Below are 16,071 nucleotides of genomic sequence, written 5' to 3'. Positions count from 1 at the left end.
ATAGGGTTAAGACTGCCTTTGTTAACATTTGAGATGGAGTCTTGCTCTGTCCTCTAGGCTGATCTTGAACTTTGGGCCTCAAACCATTCTCACAGGAGCACGCCCCCACACCTGGCTAATTTTTGTATTTTTTTTTTTTGTAATGATGGAGTCTCGCTGTGTTTCCCAGACTGGCCTCGAATTCCTGGGTTCAAGTGATCCTCTTGCCTTGGGCTCCCGAAGCACTGGGATTGCAGTTGTGAGTCACCATGCCTGGCCAACTCTCCCTCTGGCACTTGGATCTTTCTATAGTTTGTGTGCTTTCATGCCAAGAAACAGGCCTCTGACAAGAGCCACAACCCTAAGTCAGGAATCCGAGAGCTGTAAAGCTCTTCTGTGGCTTTAAAGTTTTCCCCCCAGGAAAACTCTTTTTAAAAAGAACCTTAGGCAGGACAATATCTTGAGGGCAGGAGTTTAGACCAGCCTGGGCACTATAGCAAGACCCTACCTCTACAAAAAAAAAAAAAAAAAAGGCCAGGTGTGGTGGTGCATGCCTGTAGTCCGAGCTACTCCGGAGGCTGAAGTGGGAGGATCTCTTGAGCCCTGGAGTTTGAGGCTGCAGCGAGCTATCATCATGCCACCAAACCCCAACCTGGGCAGCAGCGTGAGACCCTGTCTCAAAAATAAATAATTAAAATACCTGGCACCCTATTAAGCAAACAGATAAAAGTAGAGCTGTTCTAGTTGGGGGAGGATCACCATCTAAGGCCCTCCCACTCAGCCTCCTTCTCAGTCCTTCAGGCTTCACCCTGTAGTTTGAAACAACACAAATCTAAATCAGTTTCCTCATTTGTCGATGAAGAAACAGTTGAGAGAAATTCAATGAATTGGTCTTGAATCTCACTGTAAGGATTAAATCAGGTCTCCCCTATCCTGGTCTCTTTTCTCCCGTACTGCTCTGCCTCTCACCTGGGATCCCACTGCTCAGCAGGCAGCAAGAGCTTTTTTGACCCCAACTCTGCTAGAGCCAGCCCCCTCTCCCCTTCTCCCAGTGACTGCTTTAGCACAGTCTGCAGGGGCCAGGGTAGCTGTCCCTTGCCCATGTAGCCAGCGCAGGTGAGTTGCTGGACTGTGCTCAGTGATTCAGTGCTGAGCTTGTGTCTGCTATCCACAGGGTCAGTGGAGCTTCTTGGGGCAATGGCGTACTGTGCTCCTAAGCAGCTGTCATCCTGCCTACCCAACATCGTGCCCAAACTTACGGAGGTGCTGACCGACTCCCATGTCAAAGTCCAGAAGGCTGGACAGCAGGCGCTCAGGCAGATCGGCTCCGTCATCAGGAACCCGGAGATCCTGGGTAGGCCTCTGCCATGAGGGTGCTTGCCCTGGTCTCCTGCCAACCCCGCGGCCTTTGGACACTGCAGGGAACTTGCACCCATTCAGCTAAGATCTTTGCCTCTGAGGACAAATACGTTCACAGTGAAATAGCCTCTAAATCCTGGGAAGCCCTTTTCCTAGAATAATTATTTGAAGGTAGTTTGGAAGCATTCATTCTGTTTCCCCACTGGTCTGGGGCAGATGTCATTGGCTATACAGATAGGGACATTGAGTCATTGGCTCAGGAGCAGTTTGACTCCAAGAGATCCCTGTGCACGAAGCTGAGCATGAGGTCAACAGAACTGAATGACATTCTCTGGACCACATCAGCACCATTCAAAATGTTAGGGCCTATGAAAACTTTCTATTCCGTCTCACTCCATGAGGCCTTTGATAGAGCAGAGGGTAAAGGAAGGGTTAGGATTAACCTGACTTCTCTGGATGTGGTTCTTTCTTAGTACTGGGAAGAGGTCAGTCGCTAGGAACACAACCCAGCCAGGCACCTTGACCAGCGTGTCAGTTGTTAAATTCTAAGCTTCACCTGCCAGCGCCCAGTCAGTGTACTTCAGTCTGGAAAGTATGGAATAACCTCAAAATACATAAAACAAAATTCATAAAGCTACAGGGAGAAGTTAACAAATACATTATATTGTAGTGGGAGATTTCAGCACACTTCTCCATTACCAATAGGGCAAACCAGAAATTTACTAAGGATACATGCTTTAAAAAAATTTTATTTCCGTGACTCATTCCTGTAATCCAGCGCTTTGGGAGGTCGAGGCGGGCGGATCATCTGAGGTCAGGAGTTGGAGTGAAAGAAGGATTGTTCTTTGTGGGTTGCCTGTCTTTCCCAGCTGGTGACTTGTGGGGCTTCAGGGAGGAGGTGCGCCAGACCCCCTTCTCTTCTGATCCATTCTAGTTCTGGGGGTCCAGGGCCTTGCTGCTGCATGGGTGCGCATCAGCCAGGCTCTCTTCTCTTGGGATGTGCACAGCCATCGCCCCGGTCCTCCTGGATGCCCTGACGGACCCCTCCAGAAAGACCCAGAAGTGCTTGCAGACGCTGCTGGACACCAAATTCGTCCACTTCATTGATGCCCCATCCCTGGCCCTCATCATGCCCATTGTCCAGAGAGCCTTCCAGGACCGTTCCACGGACACGCGGAAGATGGCAGCCCAGATTATTGGCAACATGTACTCCCTGACAGACCAGAAGGTAGCAACCCAGCTGGGGCTAGTGTGGGACAGACCAGAAAATGGCTGAGTGCAGAGTCAGAGGTGCAGAGTCCCCACGTTAGACATGGAAAGAGAAGGGCGTTAGTCCCTAATTATTTTTATGGAGAGAAGCGAGCCATTTTGGGGTGGAAGTCTGGGCTCTCTTAGCATCTTAGAGAGTGCAGTGGTTCAAGTCCTTGTTAGCTTAGTTCTCAGCTGAGGCTCAGAAAGGCATGTCTTCTCTTTTGCCCTCTCACGAGTGTTGAAGTGCTTGCCACTTGGACTACTTGCTCTTGACAAGAATACACCTGTCTTCAGGAGAGCCTGTATTCTTGTCAGGAGAGCCTGGTTTGGGAGATTTGCTTTGTTTGTTTGTCTGCTCCCAAGAGCTTGCGTGTGTGGTCTCACTGTCTACCGTAGCTCTGCTTTGCTTACTGAGGCTGTGGGCAAAAAAATATATAAAGTGAAAAAGTTATATTAATCCTAGAAAATTTGGGAAATTAAAAAACCAGAAAAACAGACCAGACTTGGTGGCTCATGCTTATAATCCCAGGACTTTGAGAGGCTGTAATGGGAGGATTGCTTGAGCCCAGGAGCTGTGATAATACCATGGCACTCCAGCCTGGGGCGACAGAGCAAGACCCTGTTTTAAAAAGTAAATTAATTAATTTAAAAAATTAGAGGCCGGGCGCGGTGGCTCAAGCCTGTAATCCCAGCACTTTGGGAGGCCGAGACGGGCGGATCACGAGGTCAGGAGATCGAGACCATCCTGGCTGACACGGTGAAACCCCGTCTCTACTAAAAAATACAAAAAACTAGCCGGGCGAGGTGGCGGGCGCCTGTAGTCCCAGCTACTCGGGAGGCTGAGGCAGGAGAATGGCGTGAACCCGGGAGGCGGAGCTTGCAGTGAGCTGAGATCCGGCCACTGCACTCCAGCCTGGGCGGCAGAGCGAGACTCCGTCTCAAAAAAAAAAAAAAAATTAGAAAACCAAAATATTTTATCCACAGTTCCCCACCATGAAAATAATTACTGTTAATTTTTTTTTTTCTTTTTTTTTTGAGATGTAGTCTCACTCTGTTGCCCAGGCAGGAGGGCACTGGCACAGTCTCGGCTCACTGCAACCTCTGCCTCCTGGGTTCAAGCGATTCTCCTGCCTCAGCCTCCTGAGTAGCTGGGATTACAGGCGCCCACGACCACGCCTGGTTAATTTTTGTATTTTTAGTAGAGACAGGGTGAAACCATGTTGGCCAGGCTGATCTCGAACTCCTGACCTCAGGTGATCCACCTGCCTTGACCTCCCAAAGTGTTGGGATTACAGGTGTGAGCCACCGTGCCTGGCCAATTATTGTTAATTTTTAAAATTACATTTAAAAATGGCATTCCTAAACTTAAAACTTATTCCCGAGTTATAACAAGTTATTCACAAAACTGATTTTTAATAGTTACATAATATCCCGACAAGTTTATATACCATAACTTACATAATTCTATCATTGGTCATATAGTGTCCAAGGTTTTTGGCTATTTTAAGTGATGCTGCAGTGAACATAAGGCATTTTCTGTTTTTAAAATTATTTCCTAAAGCTGAATGCTCTATCGAGAGACATAAACACTTTGAGATGAATAAAGGGAAGATGTTAATAAAAATTCTGAAAGGAAAGTACCAGAAGTAATTTGCTAAAGATTCCAGAGTTGGACAGGCCTTGGTCCTAAGAGAAGGGTGGGAGGTGCAGGAGCATTGAACTCCTGTCTATTGAGGATGGGCCTGAGGTCCCTTGTAGGAGTCCCTGAGCAATTGCACAGGGCCTTCAAGGAACCAGTTGGGGAGAGGACTTACTTGCCAGTTGCCCTTCCCTCCCTGTTCTGTGGGCAGTGAGGTTTGCATGCTAGGTGCCCCTGCTGAGCACTCCTTGCCAGCAGAATGGGGAGGTCAGGGTCCACAGTGGAATGGGCCTGGAGAAAGCAGGAGTTGGGCCTCACCTGAGCCACCTCCTGTGTTGTTGCAGGACTTGGCTCCATACCTGCCCAGCGTGACGCCTGGCCTGAAAGCCTCGCTTTTGGACCCTGTGCCTGAGGTGAGTCTGAGGTAGGCTGGAGGATGAGCCAGGCCCCTCATCCAGTCCCCATAAATGGATTCCTGAGAATTCCCCAAAGCTGCTTTTGTGTCTGTTGGATAAAGGGAAGGAGGCCCTCCGTGCCCTTCCCTGCTCCCATGTGGCTACCTTGTTTTGAGCCTCATCTTCTCACACCATCTCTGTTCTCGGTTACCTGACAGGTGCGGACGGTATCTGCAAAGGCCCTTGGGGCCATGGTGAAGGGCATGGGGGAGTCGTGCTTTGAGGACTTGCTGCCGTGGCTGATGGAGACACTGACCTATGAGCAGAGTTCTGTGGATCGCTCAGGCGCTGCACAGGGTGAGGCCAGAGCAGGTCCAGTGGCCAGACTGGGAATGCTCTATAAGGGGCCCTCAGATCCAGTGGGCTCATTCTGTCCTTTGTTGCAGGGTTGGCTGAGGTCATGGCCGGTTTAGGGGTGGAGAAGTTGGAGAAGCTGATGCCAGAAATCGTGGCTACAGCCAGCAAAGTGGATATTGCACCCCATGTCCGAGATGGCTACATTATGATGTTTAACTACCTGCCCATCACCTTTGGAGACAAGTTTACTCCTTATGTGGGGCCCATCATCCCCTGTATCCTCAAAGTAGGTACCATGACCTTGGCAAGGGTAGAGTCCATCAGGAGGGCAGGAGGCAAGTGCTCTCCTGGAGAGCTAGGGATCCCTGCTGGGTGGGGTCGGCTTGCACAGCACTCGGCCTTCGGTGAGCCCCATATTTTTTGGGTTGGGGGCCTGGGAGTGGCAGCTCTGGCAGACCCACCCTCTGTGTGCCCAGGCTCTTGCTGATGAGAATGAGTTTGTGCGTGACACTGCCCTGCGCGCGGGCCAGCGGGTTATCTCCATGTATGCTGAGACAGCCATCGCCCTGCTGCTGCCCCAGCTAGAGCAAGGCCTCTTTGATGACCTTTGGAGAATCAGGTGAGAACTTGGGCAGAAAGACCCAGTGGGGATGATGTGTGGTGGCTCATGCCTATAATCCTGGATCACTCTGGGAAGCTGTGGCAGGAAGATTGCTTGAACCCAGGAGTTTGCAATAAGCGCTGGCGACATAGTGAGAACCTGTCTCTACAAAAAAATAAAAAATTAGCTGGGAATGGTGGTGCACACTTGTAATCCCAGCTACACAGGAGGCTGAGGCGGAAGGATCGCTTGAGCCCCAGAGGTGGAGGTTGTAGTGAGCTGAGATTGTGCCACTGCACTCCAACCTGGGCAACAGCAAGATGCTATCTTTAAAAGGGAAAAAAAAAGATCCAAAGGACTCAGCTTTGCATTTTGATAACTCCAATTGAGAAACGAAGAGCAGAATGTTGCCAAGAACTCTCTCAACTTTTTCCAGACCCTTGCTTTTAACCATTTTGTAACTTTTCCAATTTCCTGTAGCAATGTCTTTATTCTTATTCTTTTTTAAAAAGTCCTCTCTATACAGGCTTCCAATTTGTATTCAGATTTTCATGTTAAGGACTCTTTAAAAATTTCACTTTTGGGAATATATTTCAAGGATGTATTGAATGGTCAAGTGCTTAAAACTGTTAGACATAAGGATGTTTGTTGCAGTATCGCTTCACTTACCATTTGAAAAATTGGAGATTGATTTAAAAATATAGCACATTCATACAGTGGTCTTTTTTTTTGCCCCCCCTTTTTTTTTTTTTGCCCCCCCTTTTTGAGACGGAGTCTCTCTCTGTCGCCCAGGCTGGAGTGCAGTGGCATGATCTCGGCTCACCGCAACCTCTGCCTCACGGGTTCAGGCGATTCTCCTGCCTCAGCCTCCCGAGTAGCTGGGATTACAGGCGTCCGCCACCATGCCTGGCTAATTTTGTATTTTTAGTAGAGATGTGGTTTCTCCATGTTGGTCAGGCTGGTCTCGAACCCCCGACCTCAGGTGATCTGCCTGCCTTGGCCTCCCAAAGTGCTGGGATTACAGGCGTGAGCCACTTCGCCCTGCCTGAAATAGTTTATCCTTCTAAGGCCTCTCCTGGTTCTTCCACTTCTGATGATCAGTCTTCCTACTTGCCTGTTAATGCTTCCCCTTTTGTACTCACTTTATTTTTTATAACCTTTGTTACAGAAATTTTTACGTTTTGTAAAAAAACTTTTTCCCCCAACATTAATGTATGTTCATTAGTAGAAAACCTGGAAAATATGTGGGCGAGTGTAAAGAAATGAAAACCGCCTGACTTCCCATTCCAAGATGACCGTCATGAGTATTTTGGGTGCACTTCTTTCCATCTTCTGTGCAGTGCTCAGTTGTGCCGAGCCCGCTCCTTGCAGCTGTGTGACTGTGTTGTTGGCCTCCTTCTCAGGTTCAGCTCTGTTCAGCTCCTTGGGGATCTCCTGTTTCACATCTCAGGAGTCACTGGGAAGATGACCACAGAAACTGCCTCCGAGGATGATAACTTTGGAACTGCCCAGTCCAACAAGGTGCCTGCCCTGCAGTGGCTTTCCTGCCCCTGCTGATGGCAGGGTGTGCCCTGATGCCTGTGCCCTAGAGGCTTCACTACTCTGTGTTCTGTGTCCTCTTCCACTGGCTGCAGGCGATCATCACTGCCCTGGGGGTAGAGCGGCGGAACCGGGTGTTGGCAGGGCTGTACATGGGCCGCTCAGACACCCAGCTGGTGGTGCGGCAGGCGTCCCTGCATGTCTGGAAGATTGTTGTCTCCAATACCCCCCGTACCTTGCGTGAGATCCTGCCCACTCTTTTTGGGCTCCTGCTGGGTTTCCTGGCCAGCACGTGTGCAGATAAGAGAACGGTGAGTTTCCTGGGCCTCGTTTTGGACCAGCAGTCCCAGTGCCTCCTTTCAGAGCCTAGAAAGCTGGGTCTGCAGAGCCTGGGAAAGTACCCATACACCCTGCCTAACAGAGGAACATTGTGTTCTTTACTTAGTCATTCTGCAAATTTTTTTTATTATTTTATTTTATTTATTTTTTTGAGATGGAGTCTTGCTCTGTTGCTTAGGCTGGAGTGCAGTGGCGTGATCTTGGCTTACTGCAAGCTCTGCCTCCTAGGTACACGCCATTCTCCTGCCTCAGCCTCCTGGGTAGCTGGGACTATAGGCATCCGCTACCATGCTCAGCTATTTTTTTGTATTTTCAGTAGAGATGGGGTTTCACCATGTTAGCCAGGATGGTCTCAATCTCCTGACCTTGTGATCCGCCCGCCTCGGCCTCCCAAAGTGCTGGGATTACAGGTGTAAGCCACCGTGCCCAGCCTCTGCAAATATTTATTAGCATCTACTGTGCACTAAGAGAGACCTAGCACCTGGGGACATAATGGAGAAGAAAGGCAGCCTCATTCCTTATCCTCGTAAGAGATAGTCTGGTCAAGGAGATGGATATTAATCAGCTAACCACACAAAGAGATGTAAAATACGACTGTGGCCAGTGTTGTGTGGCACTGCAAAGCTTATAATAGCTGCATTTGACCTGCTGGGGAGGGATGGGCCTGTGTTAGTGAACACTTCTCAGAAGAAATGATGCTTGAAGATGAAAGATAAGTAAGCACTAACCAGGTGAGGAGGTAGCGAAAGACCATTCCAGACAGAGGGAATAAATAATGCTTTAGATACAAAGACAGGATATGCAGAAGTCCCGTGGTGGGCAGGAACATAGCACCAGTAGGGTCTGAGCAAGGCCAGTGTAGCTGGAGTGAGGAGGCAGGGAGGAGCAGTGTGGCATGAGATCAGGCTGGCGCGCTGGGAGGGGCAGACAGGTCAGTGGTCCCAGAGGAGGTGCCCAGGCGGGCTGGTGATCATTTCTGCCCATCTACTTTGGCCTACTTCCAACGGCCATCCCTGGTAAGCAAATTGTGTATTTGGCTCTAAAGAAGGGTTTACATGAGGTCTCAGAAAGTAGATGGTTTTTTTTTCCTTAAAACTTTGTTTCAGATTCAGCTTGTGCTGAGCCACGGCACAGTGTTAAGGCTTCAGTCATCCAGGGAAATTGCCCTTGACTGTGCAGCAGCAGATGAATTGTTTTGTTCAGGTGTAAGGTGCTGGCTCTTCATGTTAGGTTGTGTAGGTGTGTGTGAAACATAATTTTTTTAGTGTTTTGCAAGCACTACAGAGAGTATTTGGGGGCTCTTTAGCGGTAAGAGCATTTGGGGAAGTTAAGTCAGTGATTCAGATAAAGCCTGGGAGGTTTCAGGGCCCTCATTCTGGAGTCCTCCTCCAGGTGTCTGGGCTTTGCAGGGACTTTACTTCCTGGCTTGGTCTTTGTTGACAGATTGCAGCGAGAACATTGGGAGATCTCGTGCGGAAGTTAGGGGAGAAAATCCTCCCCGAGATCATCCCCATCCTTGAGGAAGGCCTGAGGTCTCAGAAGAGCGACGAGAGGCAGGGTGTATGCATTGGGCTAAGTGAGATCATGAAGTCCACCAGCCGGGACGCCGTGAGTATCTTGCAAGGACTGCAGGCGACCTGACCCAGAGGGCGGGGGATGGTTACTGGAGGAGCTTCACCTCTAGGGGGTTTGCGCTGCCCTCAGGGAGGAGTCAGCCTCACTCTGGGCCACATGGATTTGAGTCTCCGTCTTCTCAGGTTTTCTGTCAGTTTTGCAGACTAAGAGCTAAGTGATTTGGATGCCTCCTTGAGTGGCCTTTGGAAACGAGATGATCTCTCTCACAACTGTGGAGGTTGCTCGAGATCAGTCCCTTTTGTGATGCTTTATAAGTGCAGTTAAAAAGTGCACCTCCTTCTGGGAGAGGGGGTGGACAGCTGTGTGAGTGGGTAGGGCAGGAGGGAGCAGGAGGGGTGTGCACTCACCCTTAGCAGGAGGGGAGCAGGTAAGAGTTGTGGTGTCCACTGGGGGGAAGCGTATTGTGTCTGGCAACAATACTGTTTCCATAGCAGCAACATCGAAGGGGTGTGAAGTACATTACTCTTACTTGGTTCCTGAGGTAATTGATCCTGGAGACCCCCTTGGGGAGTAGGTTAGGAATGCTTATAGGCACTGCCTTCGTGTTTAGATGAAAACGCCAAAGCAGTTAAGTAGATGGCCCGCTAGAAATATAAGTGAGCAGCCAGTTGCTTGGCTTGGGCATCCTTGTCTGAATCCCTAGGATACCGGATCCCTCTTCTCCTGTATTGATGTTTGTCTTACGTTTGGTTTTTAAAATTTACATTTAGCAAGGAATCAAAAGAAATTCTGTCATTAAAAAGAGTTGTGATTCATTGGAGAGGCAGAGTTCCACAGAGGCTGAGTTCTTGCCTGCAAAGTCCCCACAGTCCGGCAGCGAGTCCCACATGCCAACCAGTCATTAGAATGCAGGATGGGTTTGCTGTGCTGGAATCGTTACCGAGGGAGCAGAGCCATTATTGGCTCCATTGTAGACCCAAGACTTCATAGAGCACAAAGTCTGGATTGAGACTTGAAGAAGGACTTGGAGTTTTCCAAGAGAATAAGCAAAAGAAAGAGTCCGGGGAGAGAGGGGGCCAGATGCCATGGGAAGGAGTTTGCCGTTCTTAGAGAAGATGGGAGGTATATTGAGAATTCACCTAAAAGATTCAAGCTGTTGATTATTAAGTTTCAGTGAAGGATACATGGGGGTGCATCATATCCTCTCTGCTTTTTTTTTTAAAATTGAGACAGGATATTATTCTGTCACCCAGACTGGAGTGCAGTGGTGCCATCATAGCTCAGTGTAACCTTGACCTTCTGGGCTCAAGTGATCCTCTTGCTATGGCCTCCTGAGTAGCTGGGGACTATAGGTGTGCACCACCACACCTGCCTAATTTTTGCATTTTTGGTAGAGATGAGGTCTCAATATGTTGCCCAGGCTGGTCTCAAACTGCTGGCCTCAAGTGATTCTCTTGCCTCTACCTCCCAAAGTGTTAGGACTACAGGCGTGAGCCACTGTGCTTGGCCCCTCTCTACTTTTTCATTTTTTAAAAAATTTTTATTTTAAGATAGTCTCACTCTGCCACCCAGGCAGGAGTACGGGGGTACCATTTCTGCTGGCTATAGGCTCTGCTTTCCGGGTTCAAGTGATTCTTGTGCCTCAGCCTCCTGAGTAGCTGGGATTACAGGCGTGCACCACCACACCCAGCTAATTTTTGTATTTTTAGTAGAGATGGGGTTTTGCCATGTTGACCAGGCTGGTCTCGAACTGCTGGCCTCAAGTCATCTGCCCGCCTTGGCCTCCCAAAGTGCTAGGATTACAGGCATGAGCTACCGTGTCCGGCCCCTTCTCTCCTTTTTTAAAATTTCACAGTAAAGAGTTAAGTTAAAAGACAAGTCAGGCAAAGAGAGTTAGGGTGGCCTAGCTGGGTCAGAGTCCCCTGCCTGTGCTTCTTGTCTGCTTCTGCTCCTTTGCCTTTCCTGCATCTGGTACAGTTATAGCTTGCCATTGCAGGTGCTGTATTTCTCTGAATCCCTCGTGCCTACGGCAAGGAAGGCTTTGTGTGACCCACTGGAGGAGGTTAGAGAGGCAGCAGCCAAGACTTTCGAGCAGCTGCATTCCACCATTGGCCACCAGGCTCTGGAGGACATTCTCCCGTTTTTACTAAAGCAGCTGGTGAGTGGATCTACCACACACCTACCTACCAGTTTGGCTTTTGCTGTCTTTGTAGATGCAAAATGCAGGGCGATTATTCTGCCAAAGCAGTCGGAATGTGGGCCTTCCAGAGGGAGTGGGTACAGCAAGATCAGACTTGACTTTGTGCTTCGTCTTTGACAGTGAGGAAATGTGGGTGCAACAGGAGGGAGGGAAACAAGTGGAGAAGGAAGTTGGCGGTGGCTGGTTGAGACAGCAGAGATGCAGATTCCTCAGGGTTGTCCTCAACACCCTCTGCAGGATGATGAGGAGGTGTCAGAGTTTGCCTTGGATGGTCTGAAGCAAGTCATGGCTATTAAGAGTCGTGTGGTGCTACCCTACCTCGTGCCCAAGGTAAATCCCAACATGTGGTCAACACCTTCTGGCTCCAGGGCATTGACATTCCAGGGCCTGCAGTGAAGACCAGTTCTAAACGTAGATGTTGGGGGGCTGGGGGAGGAGGGTGCAGTGCAAGCATTGCACCCTTCCCCTGTTGTCCTCCAGGATATGCTGGAGTAGATGCTTGGCTCTGAGCAGTGGGCTTGGGCTCTCTTGCCCACCCATCTGTTCCCAGAGCCTAGCGCAGCACCTGGCACAGTATTCACTGAGTTAATGTTCGTCATTCCACCAGCTGACAACGCCACCTGTCAACACCCGGGTGCTGGCTTTCCTTTCGTCAGTGGCTGGTGATGCCCTCACCCGTCATCTTGGCGTGATCCTCCCAGCGGTCATGCTGGCCCTGAAGGAAAAGCTTGGGACTCCAGATGAGCAGCTGGTAAGGGGCAAGCCTGCTCCTGTTGCTTTCTTATGTCCCTTCTGTCCGGAGGATCCCTGCTCAGCACACATGGCCCTTGTGGTTTGCAGGAGATGGCCAATTGTCAGGCTGTGATCCTCTCCGTAGAGGATGACACAGGGCACCGGATCATCATTGAGGATCTGCTGGAGGCTACCCGCAGCCCTGAGGTGGGCATGAGGCAAGCTGCTGCCATCATCCTCAACATCTACTGTTCCCGCTCGAAGGCAGACTACACCAGCCACCTGCGGAGCCTGGTCTCGGGCCTGATCCGCCTCTTCAACGACTCTAGCCCTGTGGTTCTGGAGGAGAGCTGGGATGCCCTAAATGCCATCACTAAGGTGAGGGGACTGCTGACCCCACAGCCAACTTTTGCTTATAGAAAATTCCAGACGTTTACTGGAATAGACTTATAAGAATCCCCCACGTACCTGTCACTCAGCTTTGGCGTTTACCACCTCATGGCGAGTCTTGCTTATACTCCCACCCATGCTTTCCCCATGTATTTTTTGGAAGCAGTCTTGAGAGGGCTCTACATCCTCTCGCTTTTTCCTGGATTCTTGCAGAAGCTGGATGCTGGCAACCAGCTGGCACTCATTGAAGAGCTGCACAAGGAAATCCGGCTTATAGGGAACGAGAGCAAAGGCGAGCATGTGCCAGGGTTCTGCCTCCCGAAGAAGGTAAGCCAGGGCCTCATGCAGGGGGCTGTGGGCATGCAGTCTGCTGTGCCCTTCTGGCCCTTACCCCTGTCCCAGGTCTGCAGTAGGGCAGCTGGAGCAGCAGCCGTGGTGGTTGGTTTCAGCACCTTTACAGACAGCGTGTTTTCTTCCGTGGCAGCCAGATGGGGACAGGGTTCATGCTGCCTTTGGTTTAAGCTCTGCAGGTCACCTTGGCCAGAGTGAGTGGGCCACAGGGTAATAGCAGTGCATGTTCCGTCTGTGTGATAGGCCTGTTGGGGCCCTTGTCTTCTCGTTTCTGCCAAGACTGTTCCATAGCCAGCCCTCTCAGGCTGTGATCCTGAGATTCAGCCCGAATCAGTATCTCCCATGGAGTTGAGGGGAGGACAACTGTTAGGACCAGCTTGCTTGCATGGGAGACACCGGGGCCCAGGGTGTTTGAGATTTGACTCTTAGTTGTGGTTCTCCTGTCAGGGAGTGACCTCCATCCTTCCAGTGTTACGGGAAGGAGTCCTGACCGGTAGCCCTGAGCAGAAAGAGGAGGCAGCCAAAGCCTTAGGCTTGGTGATCCGCCTGACCTCGGCTGACGCCCTGAGGCCCTCCGTGGTCAGCATCACTGGGCCTCTGATCCGCATCCTGGGGGACAGGTTCAGCTGGAATGTGAAGGCGGCTCTGCTTGAGACACTCAGCCTCTTGTTGGCTAAGGTGAGTGGCTGATGAGTTTGTTCAGATCTTAGAGAACAGGATTTGTTACATCCTGTTCTGTCTGCAGGATTTGTTATAAGGTGTCATGTAGCAGCAGGGCAATAGGTTTATTGTGGAGAGCAGCATAGCAGAGGGAGATAAGACCTTGGACTCCAGACATGCTACACCATGGGTCAATTCCAAGTCCTTAGTAGCTGTGTGACCAGGATGACATTGGGAAAGCCGTATAACCTGAGCCTGTTTCCTCACCTATAATGTGAGACTAATAATACCAGCTGCCTCATGAAGGGCTGCTAGATGTGGGGATTAGATGAGGTTATGTCCGGCATGATGCCTGCTACATACTAAGCACTCAGTACATGTGAAATGCTATTATTTTGAAAAACTACTTTTTCAAAGGAAAAAATTCAGGACCACATAAATACAAGGAAAACATTGTTCAAAGATATTGCAGTTCTTCTTCTTTTTTTTTTTTTTTTTTCCCCGAGACGGAGTCTAGCTCTGTCGCCCAGAGCTGGAGTGCAGTGGTGCAATTTCGGCTCACTGCAACCTCCACCTCCTGGGTTCAAGCAATTCTCCTGCCTCAGCCTCCCAAGTAGCTGGGATTATAGGTGTCTGCCACCACACCCGGCTAATTTTTTTGTATTTTTAGTAGAAACAGGGTTTCACCAGGCTGGTCTCGAACTCCTGAACTCGCCCAGCTCAGATTTACCAGCTCCCCCTATCCCCTTTGGGTGTCTGCCACAGCCTGCACACCCACCCAACTCCAGTATTTCCAGACCTTCATTGGCACTGAGCCTCCAAACAGCCACTCTGGTTTTCCTAATTAACAATAAGTAAGCCAGCCGGGTGCGGTGGCTCAAGCCTGTAACCCCAGCACTTTGGGAGGCCGAGACGGGTGGATCACGAGGTCAGGAGATCGAGACCATCCTGGCTAACACGGTGAAACCCCGTCTCTACTAACAAATACAAAAAACTAGCCGGGCGAGGTGGCAGGCGCCTGTAGTCCCAGTTACTCGGGAGGCTGAGGCAGGAGAATGGCGTGAACCCGGGAGGCGGAGCTTGCAGTGAGCTGAGATCCGGCCACTGCACTCTAGCCTGGGCGACAGAGTGAGACTCCGTCTCAAAAAAAACAAAAAACAAAAAACAAAACCAATAAGTAAGCCGGGCATGGTGGCTCACGCCTATAATCCCAGCACTTTGGGAGGCCAAGGTGAGCGGATCACCTGAGGTCAGGAGTTCGAGACCAGCCTGACCAACATGGAGAAACCCTGTCTCTACTAAAAATATAAAATTAGCTGGACGTGGTGGCGGGTGCCTGTAATCCCAGCTACTTGGGAGGCTGAGGCAGGAGAATCGGTTGAACCTGGGAGGTGGAGGTTGCGGTGAGCTGAGATAGCGCCATTGCACTCTAGCCTGGGCAACAAGAGCGAAACTCCATCTCAAAAAAAAAAAAAAAAAAGTAAATCTTTACTCTTGGACCCACCTGTATTTTATCAGAAGTGTACCTGTGTTGCTGTATAGTCAGGTTGAACTGGATTTTTAGTTAGGTGGGTGCACATTGGTGCAGTGAGAACTCTCCAAGGTCATTTGTTTCACAGGCTTGTTCTGAGGGCTGAATGTGGAGTGTGTATCCCGCTGTCAGTTGCTCAGTAGATGGGCTCTGCTATTATACATTGAGTTTCTTTCCCTGTCTTGGCGTTAGAACTGTGCTTCAACACTGCCGACAGTCTGCCCTGCTCTTTAATGTATTCAGAGGAGGTTTTGAGTCACTTATCGATATGGATGGGTCTCCACTAAGCCAAACCGCAATGCAGCCAAGGCTTCGAGACAGCTCCCTCAGATCGCGGCTGCCGCCTCCTCAGCCTCCTGCTCCTCCAGTACATCACAGCATGCTGGATATGACCAGGAGGCCAAGCGAAACCTGTCTGTGCTCAGCCTCTCTGACGGGCTGTCTGTCTCTAGCCCTGTGTGAGAGCTGGACTCGCTGTGGTAGTTTGGGATTATCATTTGTTCTCATGCCTGTGGTACACTGTGGCTTTGGGTCCACCACAACTGTCTTTCATGGATGTGGGTTCCTCCCACAGGTTGGGATTGCCCTGAAGCCCTTCCTGCCCCAGCTGCAGACCACTTTCACTAAAGCCCTGCAGGACTCCAACCGGGGGGTGCGCCTGAAGGCCGCAGATGCTCTGGGGAAGCTCATTTCCATCCACATTAAGGTGGATCCCCTCTTCACAGAGCTGCTCAACGGCATCCGTGCCATGGAGGACCCAGGTGTCAGGTACGGCTTTGGCAAGGGAGCATTGTGGCCTCCAGGAGGCCAGGGGTTGCTCTGGGCCCAGCCTGCGCTGGCAGGAGGGGTGGTGGTGGAGGCACCCAGGGCTTAAGTCGGTGCATCGCTTCTGCAGGGACACCATGCTGCAGGCCCTGAGGTTTGTGATTCAGGGAGCAGGGGCCAAAGTGGATGCCGCCATCCGGAAAAACATCGTCTCGCTCCTGCTGAGCATGCTGGGACACGATGAGGTACGGCTGCAGGCAGGGCTAGTGGCACCACTGGTTTCCCTCCTCCTTAGGTTGAGTTCCTCACTTTGTGTTAGAACCAGTACAGCTCAGTAGGAATAAGCATTCCAGACATTTCTATCACCCTGTATGCTTCACCAACATTTCCTCAGGTTTCGAGGGAAAC

At 50.5% G+C, this 16,071-nt stretch overlaps 1 protein-coding gene across 1 annotated transcript in view; it reads left to right on the top strand.

Moving 5' to 3' along the window:
• The window catches only part of GCN1L1 (GCN1 general control of amino-acid synthesis 1-like 1 (yeast)), a 77,357-nt gene that overhangs the window by 54,595 nt on the left and 6,691 nt on the right, over nucleotides 1–16,071 (top strand). Inside the window, exons 37-53 of the mRNA XM_011964550.1 lie at nucleotides 1,154–1,333; nucleotides 2,346–2,566; nucleotides 4,573–4,641; nucleotides 4,842–4,980; nucleotides 5,070–5,266; nucleotides 5,457–5,599; nucleotides 6,985–7,102; nucleotides 7,216–7,431; nucleotides 8,903–9,067; nucleotides 11,031–11,192; nucleotides 11,472–11,564; nucleotides 11,842–11,985; nucleotides 12,075–12,344; nucleotides 12,570–12,683; nucleotides 13,155–13,385; nucleotides 15,473–15,666; nucleotides 15,794–15,908. Coding sequence (XP_011819940.1) covers nucleotides 1,154–1,333; nucleotides 2,346–2,566; nucleotides 4,573–4,641; nucleotides 4,842–4,980; nucleotides 5,070–5,266; nucleotides 5,457–5,599; nucleotides 6,985–7,102; nucleotides 7,216–7,431; nucleotides 8,903–9,067; nucleotides 11,031–11,192; nucleotides 11,472–11,564; nucleotides 11,842–11,985; nucleotides 12,075–12,344; nucleotides 12,570–12,683; nucleotides 13,155–13,385; nucleotides 15,473–15,666; nucleotides 15,794–15,908 — 2,771 coding nt within the window. The remainder of the gene's footprint in view (nucleotides 1–1,153; nucleotides 1,334–2,345; nucleotides 2,567–4,572; nucleotides 4,642–4,841; nucleotides 4,981–5,069; nucleotides 5,267–5,456; nucleotides 5,600–6,984; nucleotides 7,103–7,215; nucleotides 7,432–8,902; nucleotides 9,068–11,030; nucleotides 11,193–11,471; nucleotides 11,565–11,841; nucleotides 11,986–12,074; nucleotides 12,345–12,569; nucleotides 12,684–13,154; nucleotides 13,386–15,472; nucleotides 15,667–15,793; nucleotides 15,909–16,071) is intronic.

The sequence above is a fragment of the Mandrillus leucophaeus genome, unplaced genomic scaffold (genome assembly GCF_000951045.1).
Source record: "Mandrillus leucophaeus isolate KB7577 unplaced genomic scaffold, Mleu.le_1.0 Scaffold7, whole genome shotgun sequence".
Taxonomy (NCBI): Eukaryota; Metazoa; Chordata; class Mammalia; order Primates; family Cercopithecidae; genus Mandrillus; species Mandrillus leucophaeus.
This window is presented reverse-complemented; position numbering and strand designations above follow the sequence as displayed.